The sequence below is a fragment of the Colossoma macropomum genome, unplaced genomic scaffold, assembly GCF_904425465.1.
Source record: "Colossoma macropomum unplaced genomic scaffold, Colossoma_macropomum, whole genome shotgun sequence".
In the NCBI taxonomy this organism is placed as follows: Eukaryota; Metazoa; Chordata; class Actinopteri; order Characiformes; family Serrasalmidae; genus Colossoma; species Colossoma macropomum.
This window is the reverse complement of record NW_023494801.1, coordinates 3,968,976-3,991,893: the sequence shown is the minus strand read 5'-3', so window position 1 is coordinate 3,991,893 and position 22,918 is coordinate 3,968,976. Positions and strand designations below refer to the sequence as shown.

The window sequence follows — 22,918 nt, the reverse complement described above, 5'->3', positions numbered from 1 at the left end:
TTCAACTACATTGGGGTAAAGCTGGAAATTATGTAAATTTGATTTTCCACCACACCATCATTTTAAAAATGAGATGTAAAGCCATGCTGGGCAACACAGCCTTCAACAACATTAGCATGTAGATATACTGTACAAATCTATCTAGCACCCATCTTGGTGTAGCACTCTGATATCTGCACATTGCTTATATATGAGATGCTGTGAAGATCTGCTTAATTGAATGAATTCAAATGGGGTATGAATGTATATCGGAGTATTGCAGAGACGAGAGTGTTACATATGATGGAGCATACTAGAGCAAATTTTAGCATGATGGCAATAATTCAGTAGTGTTTTACAGACAGTGTGATTATACATGTTTTTATCCAAGATCTTTGGACAAAAAGGACCTGGATAAACAGCCTGTGCTGTCAGGACACTCCCTCACACTCTCACCCCCACTTAATGAGCCCACCCCAGCGATTCGGACAGTTGGGCTACTGTGAGAATCCTGCAGGATCATTATAGAAGTTTTAAAGGAACATTTCTCCACCAGCTGTCATTCTAGTAAAGGCCATTCTTTACTCGGTCAACACGGTCCTTACACAGTCTGTCTAAAGCATCATAGAGACACAGCACCAGCTCATTAGAGAGAGAGAGAGAGAGAGAGAGAGAGAGAGAGAGAGAATGTAAAGTGACAGAAGAAAGAGACATCTAAAGGGAGCTGAAGACTTCAGAGACGGTTGTACTGAAGCAGAAGGTGAATGTAAGGTGAAAGTATAATAATGTATGAAGGAAAGAAAGGAGGATGTAGTGCAGAAAAAGAGCAACAAGTCGTCATAACGACATTGTCATATCGAAATCCCAGAACCCCCATTTTTCCCTTGGACATTATAGTTCCCTTTGTAATGCCTTTAGCAAGCCAGCAATGATGATAATGAACTGGCTGCTTATTACTGCTTTATTACATAGGGTATATTAAATATTTCTCAGACCTATTTTATTTGTGTATTATGCATCATAATCTTTTGCATGACATCTTAGGCATTCACTATTAAGTCTTTTGGTAACTTTTCAAACCAATGTCTGCTAATTAACTGGCCTTTTATAACTACTTTATTAAGCAATAGCTATAGTGAATTAAGCATTTTCAAAGTAGGTTTACTTGTCTTATTTATGGTGTCCTTATTGTTCTCTTATCAAGCCAGATTGAGCCAATAGCTGGTAACAAACTTAGCAAATCAAAAACTGTTAATTCATTGGTTATTATTACTTTATTAAGTAACAGCTAGGCTGAATTAAGCACCTCCAAAACATATTTATGTGTATTATTTGCTGTTTATTAATGCAGTTATTAAGCCTAATTAAGCCAAAAGCTGGTTGCTTATTGCTACTTTCTTAAGCAATAATTAGAGTGAATTCAGCATTTCCAAAACACATTAATTTGAGGATTATTTCCAGTGTCCTTTTTAAGCCCTTGTTTAGCCTTACTAATAACTTTTCAAAGCAATAGCTGCTTATTAACTGAATGCTTATTACTACTTTATTAAGAAATAGCTACTGTGAATTGAGGATTTCTAAAGCACTTTTATTTGAGGATTATTTGTAGTGTCCTTTTTAAGCACTTGTTTAGCTTTACCAAGCCACAGTAGTGGGTAACTAACTTTTTAAATCAATAGCTTCTTATTTGCTGGATGCTTATTACTACTTTATTAAGTAATAACAACAGTAAATTAAACATTTCCAAAACACTTTGAATTGTTTGTGGTGCCTTTATTGAGCACTTGTTTAGCCTTACCATGCCAACAGTGGGTAAATAACTTTTCAAACCAATAGATACTTATAACTGGATGCTTATTACTACTTTATTAAGCAATAACTACCGTGAATTAAGCATTTCCAAAACACATTTATTTGAGAATATTTGTGGTGTCTTTTATTAAACACTTGTTTAGTCTTATCAGGTCAACAGTGGGTAATTAACTTTTCAAATCAACAGTTGATTATTAGCTGGCTGCTTATTACTACTTTTGCGACAATAACTACTGTGAATTAAGCATTTCAAAAGCACTTTTAATTGAGTATTATTTTAAGGGTCCTTATTGGGTATTGATATGAATCAAAAGAATAGAAGCACATGGACCCTCTGAGTTAAGTGTTGTGCACAAGATTTTAAGAACACAAATAAAAGTGCATTGGAAAATGCTTCATCCTAGTTATTGCATTATAAAGTAGTATCAGCTGTAATTTTACCATTTTCTGTTCAGACAATTTGAAAATACCAGCTGTTCTCTATGTTGTGTGAACAGTTCATGATCAATGGTTCGATAGATATACTCCAAGAATTACTTTGAGTGAAATCTTTATTGAGAATTTGTTTTGTAATAAAGTTAATATTTCAGAAATACAAGGTTTTGTTATGCTAGCAATAATATTCCTGACATTTTGGCCTTTACATTGCGTGCACATTTCATGATCAAAAAAAGTCTGGTTCCATTGACTTACATTAAAAGTAAAGTATGTTTTTTTTCCTTCTCCTGTAAAGTTACCATTTTGGAGATACGAGGTTTTGTTCCAACAACAGTGATATCATATGTGACGCAGAGCCACCACAGTAAAGATTTGACTGCATTCTTGTCCGTGCAGCATGAGTATCTTATGAACATGTTGCCATCACACAGCTGCAAGCTCTAGATATGAAAGCTCTGACCACAAGCTAATGTGGTCACAGCCTTCATATTTATTGCAGCCTCAACATATTAAAGTAAACAAACGCTGTGTGGCCACAACTCTCCCATGAGCTCCTGTAATTGGATTTCTTTGACGTATGAAGGAAGCTTATGCTGAGAACACACCAAGGATGGGCAGCTCTGTTCCTGGAGCACCACAACAATTTAGTCCTAATTTGACGCAAAGGTTTTCGTGTGACGGGAAGGAGCAGGTGATTGTCAAAACAATGCTACAGCACAAGCTGTGTACAATGGCTCAGCCCTGTGAGATACAGTGACTGTTAATAACTTTTACAGAGGGGGGCCAACAAGCCGATACACAACATTTCTGTTTTGTCAATGTTTATTTTATCTCATTTTAACAAAGCAGGTGTTTGAAAATTTCACAATAAATGGATCAATAGAAAGACACCAAAATCACTTGGGAACAAATGCTTTATATTAACCTACATTAAAAGTAATGAACGTTTTTTCCCTCTCCTGTAAAGTTACTATTTTGGAGATATGTGAAGAGTTCATTTCCAAAAACAGATATCTCCATTTTAATAATTGTGCATTCCAGGTCATATCAATAATTGTGCATTCCAGGTCATATCAATCAAACTGTACTTGGGTTGCTTTGATTAACTAAAAATAACAACAGAATACAGGTAACTTACAAAATTAAATGTTATTTTATTTTTTTATTCTTTTATTCAAATTTTGTTGTTTGGCAAAAGCAGATAAATCTAATGCTCATTTCATGTTTTAGAGTTAAACAAAGCCATTTAATGGATATAAGTTCCCTTTAAGTGCAGTGATTAAGATTAATGGTCAATATTAAACATCTAGAAGATCAGAGCTTGGAAAATTCTAAGGCTGAATCTCAAATGCCTCACTGCTCCCCATAGAATGCCTTATGTGAGTTATGAAATTTTGCCTTTTACAACCAAATATTGCGCTTTATGTCCAGTATGAATTGGCTGAATCCAGAGTGCTTCGCTCAGTTTAGTACCTTCTTTCTGAGATGGTGCGTGTATCCTTGTTGGCGGAGAGCCTGAAGTTACTCACTAACCTAAGCAGATTAGCTAATGACTTCAGGTTAGTTTAAGTGCAGTGTTAATTAGTTTTTGTCTAGTTTAGTTTTAATAATTTTAAAAAGATTTTGTCTCTTGTAGTCGTATCATTTATTCATGTAAGCCTGTTTGACTGAAATGACAGTTTTAGTCAACAAAACTGTGCACATTTGCCTAACTGTGTATGTCCAGTGCAGGCCACTAGTGTTTCTTAACCAGCTAATATTGGAAAGTTGGTGAGATGGCTCTGGTTACTCTACCAAGGAAAATATTATAAATCAATTACACCTACAATGTACAGCCTGCCTGCCAATTGTCTCTGGACAGGCTATTGTTCTAACCAGCTAGCTAACAGGCTAACAAGATCCTCCAAATGTTCACAGACAGGTTTCAAATTCAATTAGACTTGTCTTGGACAAGTTATTGGCTAACAAGATCCTTCTTTGTTTGTCAGTCTGTCGATGTCACAACGCTACCCTTCCAGACAAAATAAAAGTAAGTCTCTAGCATGAAAAATCCCAAGATATTTATTCCTTTACGAACAACGTCCTTTGATATCGCTTACAACATTGTTGGCTTGTAAGGGTTAAGCTGGCCTTGTTATAAGTGACATTACGGCAAGTGTGAGAATCTGACCACATAACACCACTAACACCGCATGGCTTGGTGTTACCATAACATTGAAAATTGCATAGGTACGCTAACGGTGAATGAGAATTATCTGCTTGACACTCACCTTGTTCAGCTATCTGGCATTTGGACACCACATTTGTCTTTGATAATTTGCTCAAATAAAGCATATATTTAAAAGTGATCGAATGTTATTTTCATTTCATCATATGGTTGTCATCAATAAGTTGTAATTAAAATCGGTCTTGGCGCTGATTCTCATTATCACTGGCGGAATCAGAAAGTCCCCTGTCAACGAGTTTTCAGCAGTCAATATTTTGACTATATTAACATTGTTGAGTGTACAACAACAAGAAAATGGCTTTGCTTTGCAGTGTACAGGACTACAGCTGGTCCCTGGACAAGGCCCGTGCATTTAAAGTGCATGAAAGTGTGAGGAGAAATAGAAAATCGCCCATGGCACTGACCTGTAGAATCTGGCAGCGGTCGGAGGTGCAGTCGATGTTTTCACAGGGCTGGTACATTCCCAGAGTGACGCAGTTGAGCAGGATCACCATGATGCTGATGCGCTCGAACCAGGTGAAGGCACAAGAGTCAAGGATCACATCAGATATACAACATTCAAACACAGCAGCATTTGACAGAGCATCACCATTAATTAGATTTAGCATAAGAACTTTAATAAAAGCAAGACACAGTTTCCCATGTGCTTTGTGAGGCTTTCATCTATTAGCCCATCTAATGAGTGAATTCAACTACTTTAACGCTTTAACACTAAGGACTAGGCTCAGAAATGGCTACCTTGATGTGTGTTGTTATTTTAATACAATACACCACCTACAAGTGCTTAGTATCATCTGATTCAACTTTACAGTAAACAGCTATTGAACATAACTATTACATATTAAAGACAAAACTAGTATGCAAAAGCAAAAACAATATTTTTTTTAAAAAAAGAAGAAAACAAAAACCAAGAACATATAGAACTAAGCAATTTGAATGAATAATCCAAACATTGAACCACTTTGTGAACTTATGGAAGTCACTTGAAGCCTCTACTGATGTGTATAGCTGTCTAGCTGTATAAAGCCTCCTTATAACTGCCCTTGAACACCATTTCTAGTATTTCAGCACCCATCTTGAAGAAAATCTTGTTTGTTGAAAGTCATATTTGGTAGGAGGTTCCCTGAAACTAAATCTCTACTTACATTGGATCTCCGGAATGGTGTATTTTATCCTCCGATTGGCTACCAAGCAATGACAAAACTAAAACATGGAAAAAATTTCCAACAAACTGCAACCTGTATACGGGTCAATGACAACATTTTCAAAATGACATTTTTAAATATCTTACTAAAAAGGACATGATGTGCATTTTTACATTTGCACATATATTTACATTCACACCTATGTGCATTTTAGATCTTAAATATAATTAGTGTTATTGAAGCTTTTAATTGCCTTTTTCAGGGTTGGTTGCGCCACCTGACTTTTCAGACTAATTTCAAATTAAACAGCTATCTACCCAAACACCCATAGAAACCTTTGTGCTTTCAAATAAGTAAACAGTTATAATAGTGACACATTTGCATGGTTCACCTGAGGTCAGACCACCTGACATTATAAACTGAATTACTCTAACCATGACTCAAAAATCATGTTTTTTCCAAAAGTTGTGAAATATCTACTGACCTTGGCATTGCACCATGAAGGTCACTTGGGGTCTTCTTAATGATGCAATACTCTGGCCTGTCTTTTGGAAAAGTATGTCAAAAAAAAGTCCTTTGTTTTTGGTTATGCTGCCTAACATATAATGAGGTAAGAACTAAGTAAGCAGACAGTGAGTTGAGTACTAAAGTTGTCTCAATTTGCAACATAGTTTTTATTTAAAAGTTTTCAAACATAAAATCATGCAAAACTATTTCATTTACAAATTAATCTAACTAAACTACCTTTTCTGATAGTTTACTGAATCAACATGTATGTTGGACGGTTGCAACACCAGACATTTTTAGACTTTGGAGGCAACTAAAATGAATTTTGTGTGGACGCACCGAAAATTGGCCTAAGAGAGATATTGTTGAATAATTCCATATATGGCATGTACTTGGGAAAATAATGCTCAAAAAATGCACATCATGACCTACACACTGATCTAATTGACAGGCAATAAAAATAACTTTGCATATGTATTGTAGATCTGTCCTGGTATTTCACAGGGAAATATGACACATATGGCATATCGTCAGAAAGATGAATGTTGTTAACATCTCAAATGGTTGTAAAGTTCTCTGCACTGATGCAGCTCCATCCAGTACCTTTGGGATGGGTTGGGGTGGCGTTTGAGATCCAGAACTGCTATCCAACGTCAGTACCTGACCTCACTAATGCTTTTGTACCTGAATGCAATCAAATCCCCACAACATCTTGTGTTGGAACATGTCCCTCCCTGAGGATGGCTGTTACTGTGGAAAAGGCGGGGGTGGGGGGTGGAGGGGGACAAAATCATTAATAATACCCTTCATTTCAGAAGAAACACTGGATGAGCAGATGTCTACATAAAACAGTGTGTCAAACGGCATCATAAACCACATCAGCCAGTCTATTTGAGATGACTTAGTAGCTCCACACAGTCTGAACTGAATGTGTAATGCTTTAGGCATGCTGTAGGCACAATGCTTATTGGTGGACTATAAGCCTCTACTACTTGTTAGCTTCATTAGCCTCGTAGCTCCAGTGCAAAAACTAAACACCAAATCTCATCTTCTCTGATTGTCTATGTTTGGCTTAAGGGGGGGAAAACAGTATAAAATTTTCATCAAACTATTCCTTCCGTGCAATTTAGACATTTATGTCAGCCTTGAGAGGTTTGTTAAGTGTACAAGATAAGGATTCCTTCTCTTTAGAAGTAGAAGAGAATGACAAGCCCCAGCGTACACGTCAAACTGAGCTGCGCGGTTAAATATTTTCTCCATTTTGACAATTACAGCCTACAAAAGTGTCTGAAATCTGACGTCTGCAGTATATAACTTCTAGAGCAATCTGAGCAGAGCTACAGCTTCAGGCTCTCTCACTAAATCAGTCCTGCTCTCATCTGTCCACCTTTATGGACCATTTCTTTTTCAATTTACTCCCTTACAGCGCTTCCTCCCTCTAACTCGCTCAAGCTTTTAGCTAGCTATTGCTTTTCTCCTGTTAGCACACATCATCTCTTTCTCCTCTTATCTTTCTTTGATTCTCTCTGTCGTGTTTGAACACATCACCTTTCACTCACTCACTCACTCTAATCTCCAACCCCCCACTCCATCTGTGCTCCGTCGGATGGTCTCTGCAGCGTTTGAACTGAGCTAGCCGTAAGGCAGGGAATGATCTAGCGGGTGCCGATGTTTAGCACAAACCCGGAACTTCTCTCACTTATTAGTGCTTAATAGAAATGCACTTCACCCGTAACAGGCCCTCTGGCACTCTGGGAAATATGATTTATGGGCATTCTTCTTCTATTTTTTTCTTGCCTTGTACTGTCCCAGCCTTTCTAGGCATTAGTGTCCATGCGGATCGCTGTTAGCATGTAAAAAAGGCTGAGGAATTAGCAGCGGCAGTGGCTGCGCTTTGAACTTCAGCGGATGATATTCTAAAGAGCCTTTGAGGGTTATTTTCCTCCTTGCCTTTAATCATTGATAGCAAAGAATGCCAAGCCCAAAGGGGAAAGCACGTCCGTGTTACGTAAGCGAGCAGTTTGCTATGGTTACCTGCAGGGGCGTCACTAGACCTGATTTAATGGGGCGGTAAAATGTTGCTTTACCCCACCATAACCAAGGGGGGAGGAAGTCAATACATAAGCCATAAGGTTTTTCTTATAAACTGCCCATTTCAGTAATCAAGCGGATTTAATACAAACACTACATTTCCCATAGTGCCCCACTGTCTTTCTTTTCAATACTTTCAGCTTCCATGTAAAGCAACTGTTATCAATACAGAGCTAGCCATAAAGCACAATTATTGTTTATTTGCTGAATTTAACATATTGGAATAAAATGTGGCCTGTGCAAAAGTTATGGCACCCTTTATATGTTATGCTTTGTTTTTTTTCCATCATGCTAAACTTATAATAAGTAGACACTCTGAACAAAATTAAAAAAATTCATAAGCTCCTGTAGAGGATATGCTACCTTGAATCAACAATCTGTAATTTTGTAACCAGGGGTGTCCAAACGTTTGCATACACACATTTATAGCAAACCAACCACAGAGCAGCCAGAATAATGCTTATGTTAAGGTTAGCCCAGCTTGTAGCTTTACATGTACCAAAAATGCATATTATATCAAAGGCTGCTATTATGTAGTGCAATTAAACGCAATACATGAGATCACCATAATTCATTTGAGCCCACTACATCAATTTTGTGATTTTGTTTCTGCATCAGTTCATGCTGACTGGATAACACAAGCGAAATGAGCAGTTGCATGTGTGTGAAGCGAAATAACTAAATAATTAAATTAAAAATACATTAGCCTTCCCATGGGGAGAGAGCAGGCAGAGAAAAAGCGGAGAGCAGAAGTGAGAAGCAAAACGGAAAGACAACTTGTGCTGGTTCTAATATTCAGTCATAAAGATGCATCCTGCTGTTTTTCATGCAGACCGTTCGGCCTACAGTCATGCGACCAGCAAACAAAGAGGTTAGGCAGTGCCTCCCTTAATTCTGTGTGCAATCAGCAGTCTGGAAACACCGCTGGTTACCAGAATGAAGAACAAAAACTGCTCTCTCTTTTTCTGCAGTGCCTTATTCTTCAGGCACTACCTCTCTGATTGTGACCCTACAGATGACTTCTACTGTCCACAATGGAGGCCTAAAAAACACTTATATGGCATGAGCACTTAAAAGGCTGAAAGTCTATGTCTACTTGAATGTCCATTAAAGGTCATTTTGACCGTCTAAATTTTGCATGTTTATTTTTATCACAGTAGAGAATAATTGAAAAAAAAACAAATGGTAACACTTTATTTGGAGTGGTCCTTTGTAGATGATTAATAAACTCTAAATAGAGTATCAGTAACACATCATAAACATATCAGTGGAATAGCAGTAGTGACGCATCTGAATACACTTGAGTAAATATCTTGTAGACGTTCTGTTGATTACTTCCATTAAGTAAATGTATTGTTAATATGTTACTTCCGTACTGGCCTTAATCCTAACCTTAACCTCAACCCAAAACCTAATCCTAACCCTCACCCTGGCCCTAATCCTAACCCTACCCTTAACCTCAACCCTAAACCTAATCCTAACCCTCATATGTTTTTGACATGATACTGAAAGTCTGCTGGGTGTTTGTTTCATCCAAAAGGACCACTCAAAATAAAGTGTCACCAAACAAATACTTTAGTTTTGTTGGAATATGACACAAGAAATTTTAGGATGACGTATTAAGTTAGATTTTTAGAACCAACTGCATGATTTTCATATAGTGTTCAAACACAATTTTTTTCCAAATGGAAATGCCACAAATGATGTCACAAAGGACATCGCTCACGTCTCTTTAATGGGGCAGTAAAATGTTGCCTTACCCCACCATAATCAAGGGGGAAAAGTCAATACATAAACCATAGTTTTCTCTTTTAAACTGTCCATTTCAAACTACACAAAACAAACATTATAATCAAGCAAATTTAATACAGACACTACATTTCCCACAGTGCCTCACTGTCTTTCCTTTGAATGCTTTCAGTTTCCATGTGCGATCAATACAGAGCTAGCTGTAATACACAATTACTGTTTATTCGCTGTTTTTAACATATTGGAATAAAACATAAACAAAAAAACGTAGCCTGTGCAAAAGTTAGGGCATTTTTATGTTATGTTTTGTCTTTTTTCCAGGCCCTGCGATGGACTGGCGACGTGTCCAGGGTGTATGCTGACTTCCACCTTATGACCACTGGATTAAGCTCCAGCACTCCAGTTCCTGCAGAGGATTTGCAAACTTAAAACGACCTTACATACAGACATATCGCTGTTGTCAGAACAAAACCTTCTGTCTCCAAAATGGTAACTTTACAGGAGAAGCAAAAAATACTTCACTTTTAATGTAAGTCAATGTAATCAGACTTTTTTCAAAGTAATTTTCGGCCGTTTCTTTTGGTCCATTCATCATAAAATTTACACACAATATAAAGGGCAACAGGCATTTTCAATGTATGTAAAAAAAAAACGAACAAATGGCAAAAATGGACATACAAAGTTTCGTTCCGACAGCAGCAATATACTACTATATGTGTACTAGTACACACATCTTCACACATATTAGCAACCACCTGGGATACTACAGCAACAGCCTAGCAAGAAACCTTAGCAAGATTAAACACAGTCTAATGTATATGGTCAAAATGACCACTATAGCCTTTCTAGGTAGAAATATTCACATGGTAGAGAGCCGAAGTAGCCCCTACACATCAGTCTTGGTTCTCATTGGGAGTAAAGAGTGGAAGACCCTCTTTGTACCGCCTTCCTGTTTTGGATCATAGCAGTCAGTGCGGTCACGGTATGTTCAAAAACCATGAACTACAACTCAAAATACATTGTCATATGCTAATGTGATGGGGTGAACACTACTACATAATGTATTAATATCCAAAAAAGGCAATTGTGTAGGGGTCACTGTATAGGGTACAGAGAGAGAGAGAGAGAGAGAGAGAGAGAGAGAGAGAGAGAGAGAGAGAGAGAGAGCAGTGGGGAAGAGCATCAGTCTGAATCGTAGAGGATGTGTGAGGACTGTGCTTCATTACTGACACTCTGACGGAGATCAGGTCAGTCCTGCGGGCTCCTCATGCTGTAATTGGCTGGCTGAGGTGACGGAGGCCAGAGGCTCGCTGACACCAGACAAATCCACAGCTTCCTCACACACACAGGCATTTTTCAACGTGTGGCATCATTCCACCACCTAAAGGACCACCGGTACGGCACTCTATATGTTCAAATTATCCAGACAGCCCATCTAATTAGTGAATTAACTCATGAGCGGCTGCTACAGAGCATCCCATTCTACTGGCAGTGCTTTTCTATGCAGGTTATACAAGCTATGAGCGGCTCTGTGTCAACAGTGAGTGCACTTTAACATAGCTGAATTGACTCATTAAAAGGGCTGTCCAGATACTTTTGGAGATACAGAACACTTAAGCAAAATGATTTACAACTGTTGGATCTTGTGAATGCTTCGATTAACCCCAGCATCCTGTCTGGATCATTTGTGATTGGTCTTGCAAGGTTGAATCGAGTCTCTCGAGTATGAGTGCATTGAGTCTCAAGGGTGAGAGTCAGAGTCAAGTCTCAACGTCTCTGAGGTCCAAGTCTGAGTCGAGTCTCAAGTCTCTGAAGTGCGAGTCAGAGTCGAGTCTTTAGGGTGAGTGTCTGAGTCAAATCTCATACCTCTGAGGTAGGAGCCTGAGTCAAGTCTCGAGTCTCTGAGGTGCGAGCCTGAGTCAAGTCTCATGTCTCTGAGGTAGGAGTCTGAGTCAAGTGCAAGTTTGCTGAGTGTGGAGTCTCTTTGGGTGAGTCGAGTCTCTAGGGTGAGTGTCTGAGTCAAGTCTTAAGTCTGTGGGGTGCAAGTTTGAATTAAGTCTTTAGGGTCTGAGTCAAGTCTTGAGTCTCTGAGATGCGAGTCTAAGTCAAGTCTCAGGTCTCTGAGGTATGAATCTGAGTCAAGTCTCGAATCTCTGAGGTGCGAGTCTGGGTCGAGTCTCGAATCTCTGAGGTGCGAGTCTGGGTTGAGTCTCGAATCTCTGAGGTGCGAGTCTGGGTTGAGTCTTGAATCTCTGAGGTGCGAGTCTGGGTCGAGTCTCGAATCTCTGAAGTGCAAGTCTGGGTTGCTAAAGGATGCAATACTAGCTCTGGCCACTAGGGGTTAAGTGTGTGGCCATCTGCCTTGCTATCTTAAGTGAATGCACTGTTTCATTAGCTTGGAAACTCACAGCCACCGGATTAATATAACCTGGGCTTATTTCTACTGCTTGTTTTATAGAAGGTGAAAGGAGCTGGACTCTTTACTGACTCAAGAGCACACGGTTCTAAAAGTCTAAAATCACTGAGAAATGGTGGTAAAAATGACATTGCCCCACCTTCCCGTGTCAAACTAGTCTGTTTGATTAGGGCTTAAGAAAAAACAATCTTTCCTGAACCAGAGAAAGACATTTAGGACACATTTTCAAAAATAAAATCTAGGGTTCCCCCAGTAATACCTGGCCATTTCCACCCCTGATTATAATCTAAATTTACAGCATGACTGTGTTATCATGATAACGGCAACCTCTAAGGCTTCTACACAAGCTCAAGTCTTCTCAGCACCATGAGTGAGTTTGCCTCCGCGGTTCTGCGTGTCCTGGGGATTGCGCTGTCCCTGGTGTGTCTTGGAGTGCTGGCCTCGTTATTAAAGTCTCCGGGGGGCCAGAAGAGCACCATAACCTAAAATAGCTCACACTTCCACATCCTTCTCATCATCTTTGCCTCTCTCACTCCAACCCACCCCCACCCCATCTCTCACTCCATCTGCAGCATCTTCCTCCCTTCCACCTTTATCTGCCTGATCACAGCCTGATTCTCCTCAATTTAAAGGATCCTGGGCACAGAGGGCCAGTAAGGACAACTTTAACTGTGTAGGAGGACTGTGATGAGAGCTCTGTGTGTTCTCACGGAGTGTCAGTGCTCTTCCTTTGACAGTTAACCCCTTAAACTGTAGGCTTGTTATTTGGTTAGCAATCTTATATCCAGTTCATTGAATAAGACAAGGTGTAGGTTCCTAACCTTGTCTTATGTGTCGTCTCAGTGGCAATCAATTCAGAGTGTTTGGATCATTAAAATCTGCCCTTAGACTAGTTTGTGAGCTTGCATGTCCACTTTGGTCAGTAAATGATCAGAATCACATCATTATGGAATCCCTTATTGATCTGTTTCTTCTGAGAAACAGTAAAAGGCCACTGAAGCGAGAAGTATATGCCTGTTCATGCACCGACAGATGGATAGTACTGGGTGAAGCTCCATCACTCCAGAGAACACTTCAGCTTCTCCACAGACCAGTGCTGGGGGCTTTATATCCCTCTACCTGATGCTTGGCTTTGGCCTTGCTGACCTTAATCCTACAGGCAACCAAAAAGGAATGATCACTCCACTGGATTTGATTTACTATTATTTTATGTTGGCCTTTGGTTTTCAGCTGACTGTGTCCTGATTTTCAGTTTTGGTTTCGGCCAACAATTCAGTTTGTTAGATCACTTATTTGAACCAAATCAGTGCAGGTCATCTTTGCTCAGCTGCTAGCTTGCTTGCTAGTTTGCAGGTTGAAGTCAGTTCTGCCAGTGATTTAAGTTTGCCGGTATTCTCCAGTACACAGCATGGGCACCTCTACATTTTCTATGGAGTTGACACACTATGGCTTACTTGCGTATCTCCATGTCTCACAAGCTCCCGTTACTCTGTTTGGCCAATAGCTAAACAGATTCTCAAAACATGTTATTAATTACACACTTAAAAGATGGTTTTTCAGGGGTTCTTTAGTAAAGAAAATGGTATAGAATTAAGAAGACAAAAAGACCCCTTTGCATGATTAAAGGTTCTTTGAAAATGGATCTATATAGTACCAAAAAGGGTACTTCTATTGTTACAAGCTTGACATATACCAATAGAAAGCCCACCACAATAGAAGAACCATTTTTAAAATAACAACAAAAGAACACTTTTTGGTACTATATAAAACCCTTTACAAAAAGGTTCTATATAGCACCATCCACAGCATATTCTCCATCAGTCGGAGGAACCATTTAATGATGTAAATTCTTACATAAAGAAAATGGTTCTTTGAGTATTCACGGTTCTACATAGAACAATTTTCTCTACTAAAGAACCCTTGAAGAACCATCATTTCTAAGGGTGCAGATATGTTACACAAAACAACAACAACTGTTCTCTTCCACTTGAAGCACAGGGTGCTGCACTGCCTATCTATCAACTTAATATTAATTACTTCCAATCAGTGTGTGAAATACCCCCTGGTATTTGGGGGTCCCATGTTGGCTCGCTAATCCAGCATTGGCTGGCTGCTCACTCGCCATAGCGAAGCTGATGCTAGCTTTAATGGCGAAAAATGTTTGGTTTAGCAATTTTTCTTCTGGAAATGCTCTTCCATACAGTAAATGAGATCTTAGATGTCCCTTTTGAACTTTGCTTTTGTAACAGTCAGGGTGGTCATTTTTCTTATTGGTCCGGAGAACATGACATTCATCATTTCCAAAATTTGAAAGGTGGACCCATCAGACCACCAGATCACAGCACACATTTCCATTTTGCATCAGTTCATTTCAGATAAGCTTTAGCCCAGAGAAGTTGGTGGTGTTTCTGGATATTGCTGATATATGGTTTACGCTTTGTGTTGTAGAGTCTTACCTTGCATCCGTGGATGCAGTGATTGACATTTTTTAATGACAAGAGTTTTCCGAAGCATTCCTGATCCCATGTGGTAATATTCATTACAGAAGCATATTAGTTTTTAATGCAGTGCCATCTGAGGGACTGAAGGTCATAGATATTCAGTATTGGTTTTTGGCTTTGTCCTTTATGCACAGAGATTTCTCTGAATTCCCTGAATCTTTTAATAATTTTCTGTGCCGTAGAGGGTGGAATACCTAAAATCCTTGCAAATTTTTGTTGAAGAACATTATTCTTAAACTGCTGATGCATTTTTTTTTTGGCAAAGCAGCGAGTGTAGACTCATTTTTGCTCATAAAAGACTCAGGTTTTTCTACTCCTTTCATACATAATTAAGATTAGATCACCTGTTTAAGATGTTTTTCGGAACATTTCACAATATTTCTAGTCTTGCATGGCACCATCCCAACTTTTATGTTGCAAACCTCAGTTTTAGAATGAGCATATCGTCGCTGTCCAACAAAAAACAAGTATCTCCAAAATAGTAACTTTACAGGAAAGGGCAAAAACGTTCTTTACTTTCAATGTAAGTTAATGGAAAAAGTTTTTATTTCAAGCAATTTTGGAGCATTTCTATTGGTCCAATCTTCATGAAATTTCACACAATGTAAAGGACAACTGCCGATAATGCAGAAAAGTAAAAATCGCAAAAAGTGGAGATACATGTTTTTCATTGGGCAGCAACAATATATATTTATAAAAATAATATAGTTCAAAAGGTAAAATGATAAATGTCTTGTTTTTGTACTTTTTTTTAATTCAAATACAGGTCAAAGCGAGTTTACACATTAGTACTTTACTGTTTTTATGTGCATTTTACTGTCCCAGCTCTTTGGAAATTGTGTTTGTATGTGATATATTGTACAATATGCTCTACTTTATCTATTATTTCCCAGACATCTCTTTTACTCAGCCTGATTTGTACAATATGGAATTTTGTCCATATCAACTCGCTTACACAGGCCAACACTCCTCAGAAAATATTCCCACAGGACGCGAAAAAAAAATTCAGAAATCTCTTTTGCCCGTGTCAGCATAAGTGCCAGCACGCAAGCAGTCCTATTGAATCAGTGGACTGTGGAGACGGTATTAACAGAGTTGTTGAAGCCAGCTGTAGGCTCTTGACCCCTCTGTGACCTCCTGTCCACGGCCCACTGAGAGAGCCAAGCCTTTCAGCAAGCTTTTCTATCACTCCATCGCTCGCTCCACAGGCCCTGCTCTCTCTCTCAATCCATCTCTACACTCCCTGTTTGGCCGTCCATCTCTCTATCCTTCACCACAGGCCATCCTTTATCTATCCATCCATCTCTCTCCATCCTTTTTATCCCACCATCTTTCATCTCTCACCCAAACTAGAGCTAATTCCCTAACCGCTGATTCCGCCGGGTTCCAGAAGCCAAACGGCATCACATTCCTTCACATCAGTCGGTGCACTCATCTGTACTAAAGTGAGAACACGTCGAATTCTTTCTGTAACGCTCTTTTCCATTTTCCTCCGCAGCAACCCCCTTTTGAGGGGGGCTTCAGAGGCAGGCTTTTGGCAGTTGCCTCAGCATCATACAATGTTCCAAACCTGCTACCGCTTGCTTTTATCACAGCCCAGCCACGAAAGATTCACAGCCGAATGCTTTTCCGCTGCTTTACGTCTTCCTTCTTCAGTGCAAAATGATCAGTAAGCCAGAATAGCAATGTTATTACTATAGAAGTTAGCATTAGTGCAAAGAGATCTCTGTGTAGACTTTAACTATTCACTGGCTTTTATTTGTACTTTTCAACAGTGGCGTAGTCTATTCTGAAGTAGTGGGGATATGGTGAGTAGCTGTTAGCAAGATTAGCCTAGCAAGCACATAGCAGCACAGCTACACAAATATGCTACATACAGTGCACAGTCAGAGACCACCCTTATATTTAGTTCCCAGTTAAAATGGCCATTTGCCTTTGTTACAGCTTCCATTCCTTGTCAAATTAATCTGAAAAGATACCATAAGACAACATAAGAACAGCTCAACTAGTTACAATCTGACATAATCATTTAAAAGACAGAGCCATCAGGGTTGAGGGTTTTTCACACCATGTCATACATCTTTACGCATTAATGTCACACAAACAGGCCTTAAAAAGAAGCTCTGGCTCAATGTTTAGGTCTCAAATGCAAAAAGAAGACATACTGATGACAATAGTAGACAATTCACTCACATCCTTGGACAACACCAAGTTTGGACTAAGTTCTCTTTGAATTCCGTGCTCACAATAATCAGATTCATCCATACAGGGAAGCGGCCCGAAACAGAACCAACATTATAAAATGTTCTTCTGTGTGCCACATGCAATTACATATTTCCACCAGAGAGGTCTCCAAATCCCCAAAACATACATAGTGTAGTTTTAACCAAAGTAACATGTTTCCTTGTGTAGTGGTTTAGGCTGCTCCACCCACTTCTATTGACTTCATGCACACTAGTACTTAATAAGCATCCTCTAACCCCTTGTGTGTCAATGGAAATTAGCATTTCTCCGACAGGCAAGAGATTAAATAACACAGCGCTTCCATCTGTAACCTTAAAAGCGCCCGTGTGTCATGTGTTCCCCATGTTCCCTCTTATTCTATTTCAATGTGAGTGTGATGCACACTTCAACATCTCTCTCTATCTTTCTCATTAAATAAGTGCGGTGCTGTGAAGTGTGTGAGTGTCCTTGTGAAAACTCTGGTGATGAGGCCTGAGGTGAGTCATTTTTTGGAGAAATCACGGTAGGAGCGTGAGCTCCTCCTGTACTAAAATTACACCAAGTGCCCAAACAGTCTGAATCTACTGACAACCCCTGTGAAATGAAATGAGGTATAGATTTTCAGTATATTCCCAAAATATACAATAACATATTTTGAATATATTCCTTTTTTATGGGAGACCACCAAGTGCTGATCTCAGGTCAGAAATCTGAGAGAAAGTGAGGGAAAGAAGCAGGCTGATGAGCAGAGTGGTGACAGAATGGCTCTCTGTGTGACTCCACATGCCTGCACATGGCACACCTCTCCAGGATGGGGGTGGGGGGCGGGGGGATGGTGCGGCAGATCCAGCCTTGCTGACTGCAACACACTGGGGGCATGATGGGGGCGCTAGACGGACGCACGTGTGTGGTATGGCCTCCAGTAAAGCATAACACTGAATATTCTGTACCACATGTCTATTCGCTAAAGAAGAACACACAATTCTCCAGGCACAGAACCATGTTTACATTATTTTACTGCTGGTTTTAGCTATGCAGTGAGCTTTTGTTTATGTTTATAAATAACAGTGTATAACAGTGTATTATTCAGTGTCAGAGACCACATTAGCAAATCTATTTGAGATTACTTAACAATACAACACTGTTTGAGGCAAGTGTGTGATGCTAATTGGTGGGTTATGAGCTTCCATTATGAGCTGCATTAGCCTCATTGCTCCACAGCAAAACTAAAGCAGCAAACTTCAGAAACCAAACCTGCCTTTTCTGATCAACTATTTTTGTGTCTGATTTTTGGAATGGGTGAATGTGGAACGGTATTAAATCATGCAACATTTGGATCAACAGGTAACATATTTCGTTTTTTGTACACAAATGATTCAGCCAATCAGAACAGAGCTCATTTACATATATCAGTCTTAAAAATGCAGTAACAGAACACTGCTTGTTTAATTGTAATGGAAGAGGAGATATGGAAAATGATCATGTGAAAATTCATTAAGACTGTCTTTGGTACATCAACACACAAACATGTCAGAATATGGGCCCTGGCTTTTCTTTTCTTTTCTTCTTTTCTATTCTTTCTTCCTTCCTTCCTTCCTTCTTTCCTTCCTAATGGCTCTGCTCAATAGCCACAGGGCTAACTCTCCAACTCCCTTTAGAGGTCAAAGACAAGTAAAGCCCACACTCCCTGAGTGTGTCCTGCAATGTGTGTGTGTGTGTGTGTGTGTGTGTGTGTGTGTGTGTGTGACCACAGGTTGGATGTCACCATCTGAGAAGACACCCACACATACACACACACACATCACACGCCCACCCACACACTGTCACTCCTGTCAGCCTCCTTGACCTCTGTCAGGTGGCTCTACATCACCACACACTAACAGTGTAATGTAACACACACACACACACACACACACACACACACACACACACTCAGGGAACATAAAATATTAAACATATTTTACTGATACCAAAATTGAGTGTTATACAATAAAGCCAGAATGAAAAAAGGATAGAATGCAATATAACATGGTTTAGAAATCAGACCTATCTGAGAACTGTGTGGGAGTGGCTTAATATTCTAATGAGCATGCTTGATTGACATTCCTCAATACCACACTCCCGGCACTTGTATATTGGGTGCCCACAAGAGCTAATATAACCTAATCTGAAATAAAATGTGGTTTTAGGTTCCATGTTGTTTTAAGGACTCCACAATGTAAGGTTTCAGCAAGAACTGAAAGAAAAAATTTAAAAGGCATAAAAATCCATTGAGATGCACTGAAATTTTGAGCATTGAAACATTTCAGCCAAAAATGGTTAAAACGGAAAAAATGATGACCACGTTGCACCATTTCACAGTTTCTTTGAGGGACATTAGACAAGAGATTTATAATCACTGTTCATACCCAGTGTCAAGAACTTAAAAACATGACATCCCGCTCATTACCCAGAACAGAGCAAAACAACAGAAGCAGAGTCCCCGCTAGAATGTCAATTCCCTCTGTAGTTTTTGAAATGACAAAAAAGTACCAAAGTGCAAAGTATAACTAAGAAATAATGGACTTTATTGCCTTGGATGATCAATCATCCTCTGTTTTCAGGGACCCTTGGTTATGGCTGAATTAGTTGGTCTATTCTGTCTGTGCTTTTCTGCCTTTTTCTCCAAACAATAACAAACTGTCACTGGATTCTGGGAGCAGATTAACCCCTTACATGGCCAGGGCCCACTGGAGGCAAGGGGGTGTGGATCCTAAGCTTTAGCCAAGGTCTTGTGCTCCCCTTCCTGTCCTGGCCCCTCGGATAAAGAGGGCGCCTCTTTTCAAACCCTTGCCCCATTCCAGAGTCTGTTCTCTTGCCCCCTCTCCCTAGGCTCAGTCTTTTGGCAGGGAATTGTTCAGACACACCAAGTCCATGGCCTGAGATTGGTGTTCCAGGTCGCATGACCCACAGGCACAGATGATGGTCACGTGAGAGGCTGGGAAGGTGGTGCCCAAGCCTCACACTCCGGTGAAAACCATGAATGACAGTGGGAGGAGGACAGCCCAAATCCTGAACCCCACCTTCTGGGCCCTGCTTCCTGTTCTGCAGCAAGGCCACTAGACTATGCCTCATGTTCTGTCTTGGGGGCCAAGCTGTGGAGCGGGGGGGTGGTGATGGGCTTTTGATTTTGGTGCTTTTGGTTTGTGTTTTCTGTGAGAAAAATAAGTTAAAATGGCCACTGCAACCCTCAACCCTGCCTCCAGCCTCCTTCTTCCACCCAGAGTAGCACATGGTGTGCCACACAGATATGTTGCTAACTTATAGATAGGCTGCACAGGACGCAGACATGCCATGCAGACAAAAAAGAAATAAAAAAATCAGAGCAACACATGAAAAATGACTTCCAGTGTAAGTAAAACACAATTCACATGTGTGGATTTTGGTGTCAACATCAACCATGAAAGCGAGCTGAGCTGAAATTCCATCGAATTCATGTTTTTCATATGACTGCAGCTCTGTGTCCTCACAGGTTACATGTTGATCCTGAGCACTTCAGTGAACATCACAGTACATAACTCTGGAGTCTGTGAGAACCAAGGCCATAGATCTGGCTTGTGCATATCTATGGTTCAGAATCTCCATAAAAATATCTGAATAACCTGCATAGCTCACTTTGCACTGAACTGCTAGGCTGCTGAAATGTACCCAAGGACAGTAAGAACACTGTGAACATAAGAGAAGGGAACAGGATGTAGAGAAACTGAGCACTTCATATTCAGCATCATATTGACTTTTAAGACAGATCTTCTTTCTGCCTTCCTGTCTGACTTCTTACTGTTCCACTAAAGATGCTGCACACTGACATGAACTTTACACCATGAACGGCAAATCCATTAAAGGAATACGTTTTTTAGCTTCGCCTCTGCCAGTGTTACTAGTCTCGTTACGTCATAACTTTCATTTCACCTCATCCTCGCCATGAATAATGAGTGCAATGTAGACTGTAACGCAAACTATAGCAAGAAAGCACAGCTTTAGTCATTCTGTCTGTGATTACGACTGAATCGTAATCAGAAAGGAAAGAAAAGGAAAGGAAATGAAGGAAGATGAAAAGAAGGGAAATAAACAGAGGAAAGGAAAAGAAGGAAAAGTAAGAAGAGTAAGGAAAATAGAAAGGAATAAGAGCAGAAAAGTTAAGGAAATGAAATAAAAACAGAAAAGGAAAGGAAAGGAAAGGAAAGACAAAGAGAGGATAAAAAGGAAAGGAAAGGAAAGGAAAGGGAGGATAAAAAGGAAAGAAAATGAAAGGAAAGGAAAGCAAAGGAAAGTAAAGAAAAAGAGAGGATAAAAAAAGAAAGGAAAGGAAAGGAAAGGAAAGGAGGAGAGGATGAAAAAGGAAAGGAAAGGAAAGAAGAGAAAAGGAAAGGAAAGCAAAGGAAAAGAGGGAGGACGAGGAAAGGAAATGAAAGAGAGGAACGGAAAGGATAAAAAGGAAAGGAAAGGAAAGGAAAGGAAAAGGAAAAGAGAAAGGAAGAGGAAGAGGAAAGGAAATGAAGGGAAAGAAAGGAGAGTAAAGAAAGGATCAAGGAAGAAGAACAGAAATGTTAAGGAAAGGAAGGGACAGGAAAAGAGGAAATAAAAGAAATGGAAATGTAAGAAAAGGAAAATAAATAAAATAATTAAACAAATTGCTCAGTTTGACCTTGGCTAGCGTTACTGGCTGGGTTACATCATCACTTTCATTTCATATATATAAAATACTGGGTTTGTGAACAGTTGGTTAGTCAGCCGATAACAAACGTTATAAATTCATTAATTGAGTTTGAGCTTGAGCTCCAGGAAGTTCACTCAGCTTCTCACTGGGACACAGTGCGCCGTAACTACACTCTCTGAAGAAAAGGCACTGAAAGGTTCTGTCACTGGGGTGGTCCCCTCAAAGGTACCTTTAGATAGGAACATAACTGTACCACAATAAAATATGAATATGATATGTACCTTATCCCCCAGAAAAACGTATTTAAGGTACACAGTTGGACCCTAAAGACATCGTTTGTGTCTTGACGAACAAAAAATGTACCTGCACAGCTCCTGTTTCTGAGAGCGTACAGTTTGTGTAGAATTTACAGTGACTGAATAATAAATCTTAATATTAAAAAACTGAACAATAAGCCTGGAGTTTAACATGTTGAACAAACTACTGAGAAGGAAGATTATAAACAACTGCACTGTATTGTACAACTATATGAGTGTATAACCTGTATAAAAATATGACTGAATAAACTGAACTAACTCTGATGATTCACTCAGAGCAGATGTGTACCTGCACTCACACCCACACTCAGAACTGAGAGAGAGAGGGGGGGGGGTGATAGAGAGACAGTGGGGAAAAACAGAATGAGAGAAAGAGAGAAAGGAGAAAGATTCTCTTTTCCAACATTTAACTACACAGGACCCTGACAGGAGCCCAAGACAAACCCTGCCCTGTTGCCACAGCAACGAGATCAGACGAGGTGTGTGTGATTGTGTGTGTGTGTGTGTGTGCGTGTGTGTGTGTGTGTGTGTGTGTGTGTGTGTGCGTGTGTGTGTGCCCGCACATTTGTGTGTGTCTCGTCTGAGCAGAATGCAATAGACACCCACACATTAAACACACTCTATCTATATGTGAACGTATGCATGAGTGAGCGGGCGAGTGAGCATGAGAGGCAGCGAGAGAGAGAGATCCTGCATACTGAGATTATGTAAGAGTGAAGGAGACAGATGATGGGATGATGCTGCTGAGTGATGCAAGCGTGATCACAGACAGAATGACTAAGCATGTGTTTTTCCTGCTGTAGTTTTCAGAACATCT

The 22,918-nt window shown here is 39.8% G+C and overlaps 1 protein-coding gene across 1 annotated transcript in view; it reads right to left on the bottom strand.

Moving 5' to 3' along the window:
• cacna1ia (calcium voltage-gated channel subunit alpha1 Ia) overlaps positions 1 to 22,918 on the bottom strand; it is a 295,143-nt gene that overhangs the window by 144,165 nt on the left and 128,060 nt on the right. Inside the window, 1 exon segment of the mRNA XM_036589758.1 lies at positions 4,861 to 4,972. Coding sequence (XP_036445651.1) covers positions 4,861 to 4,972 — 112 coding nt within the window.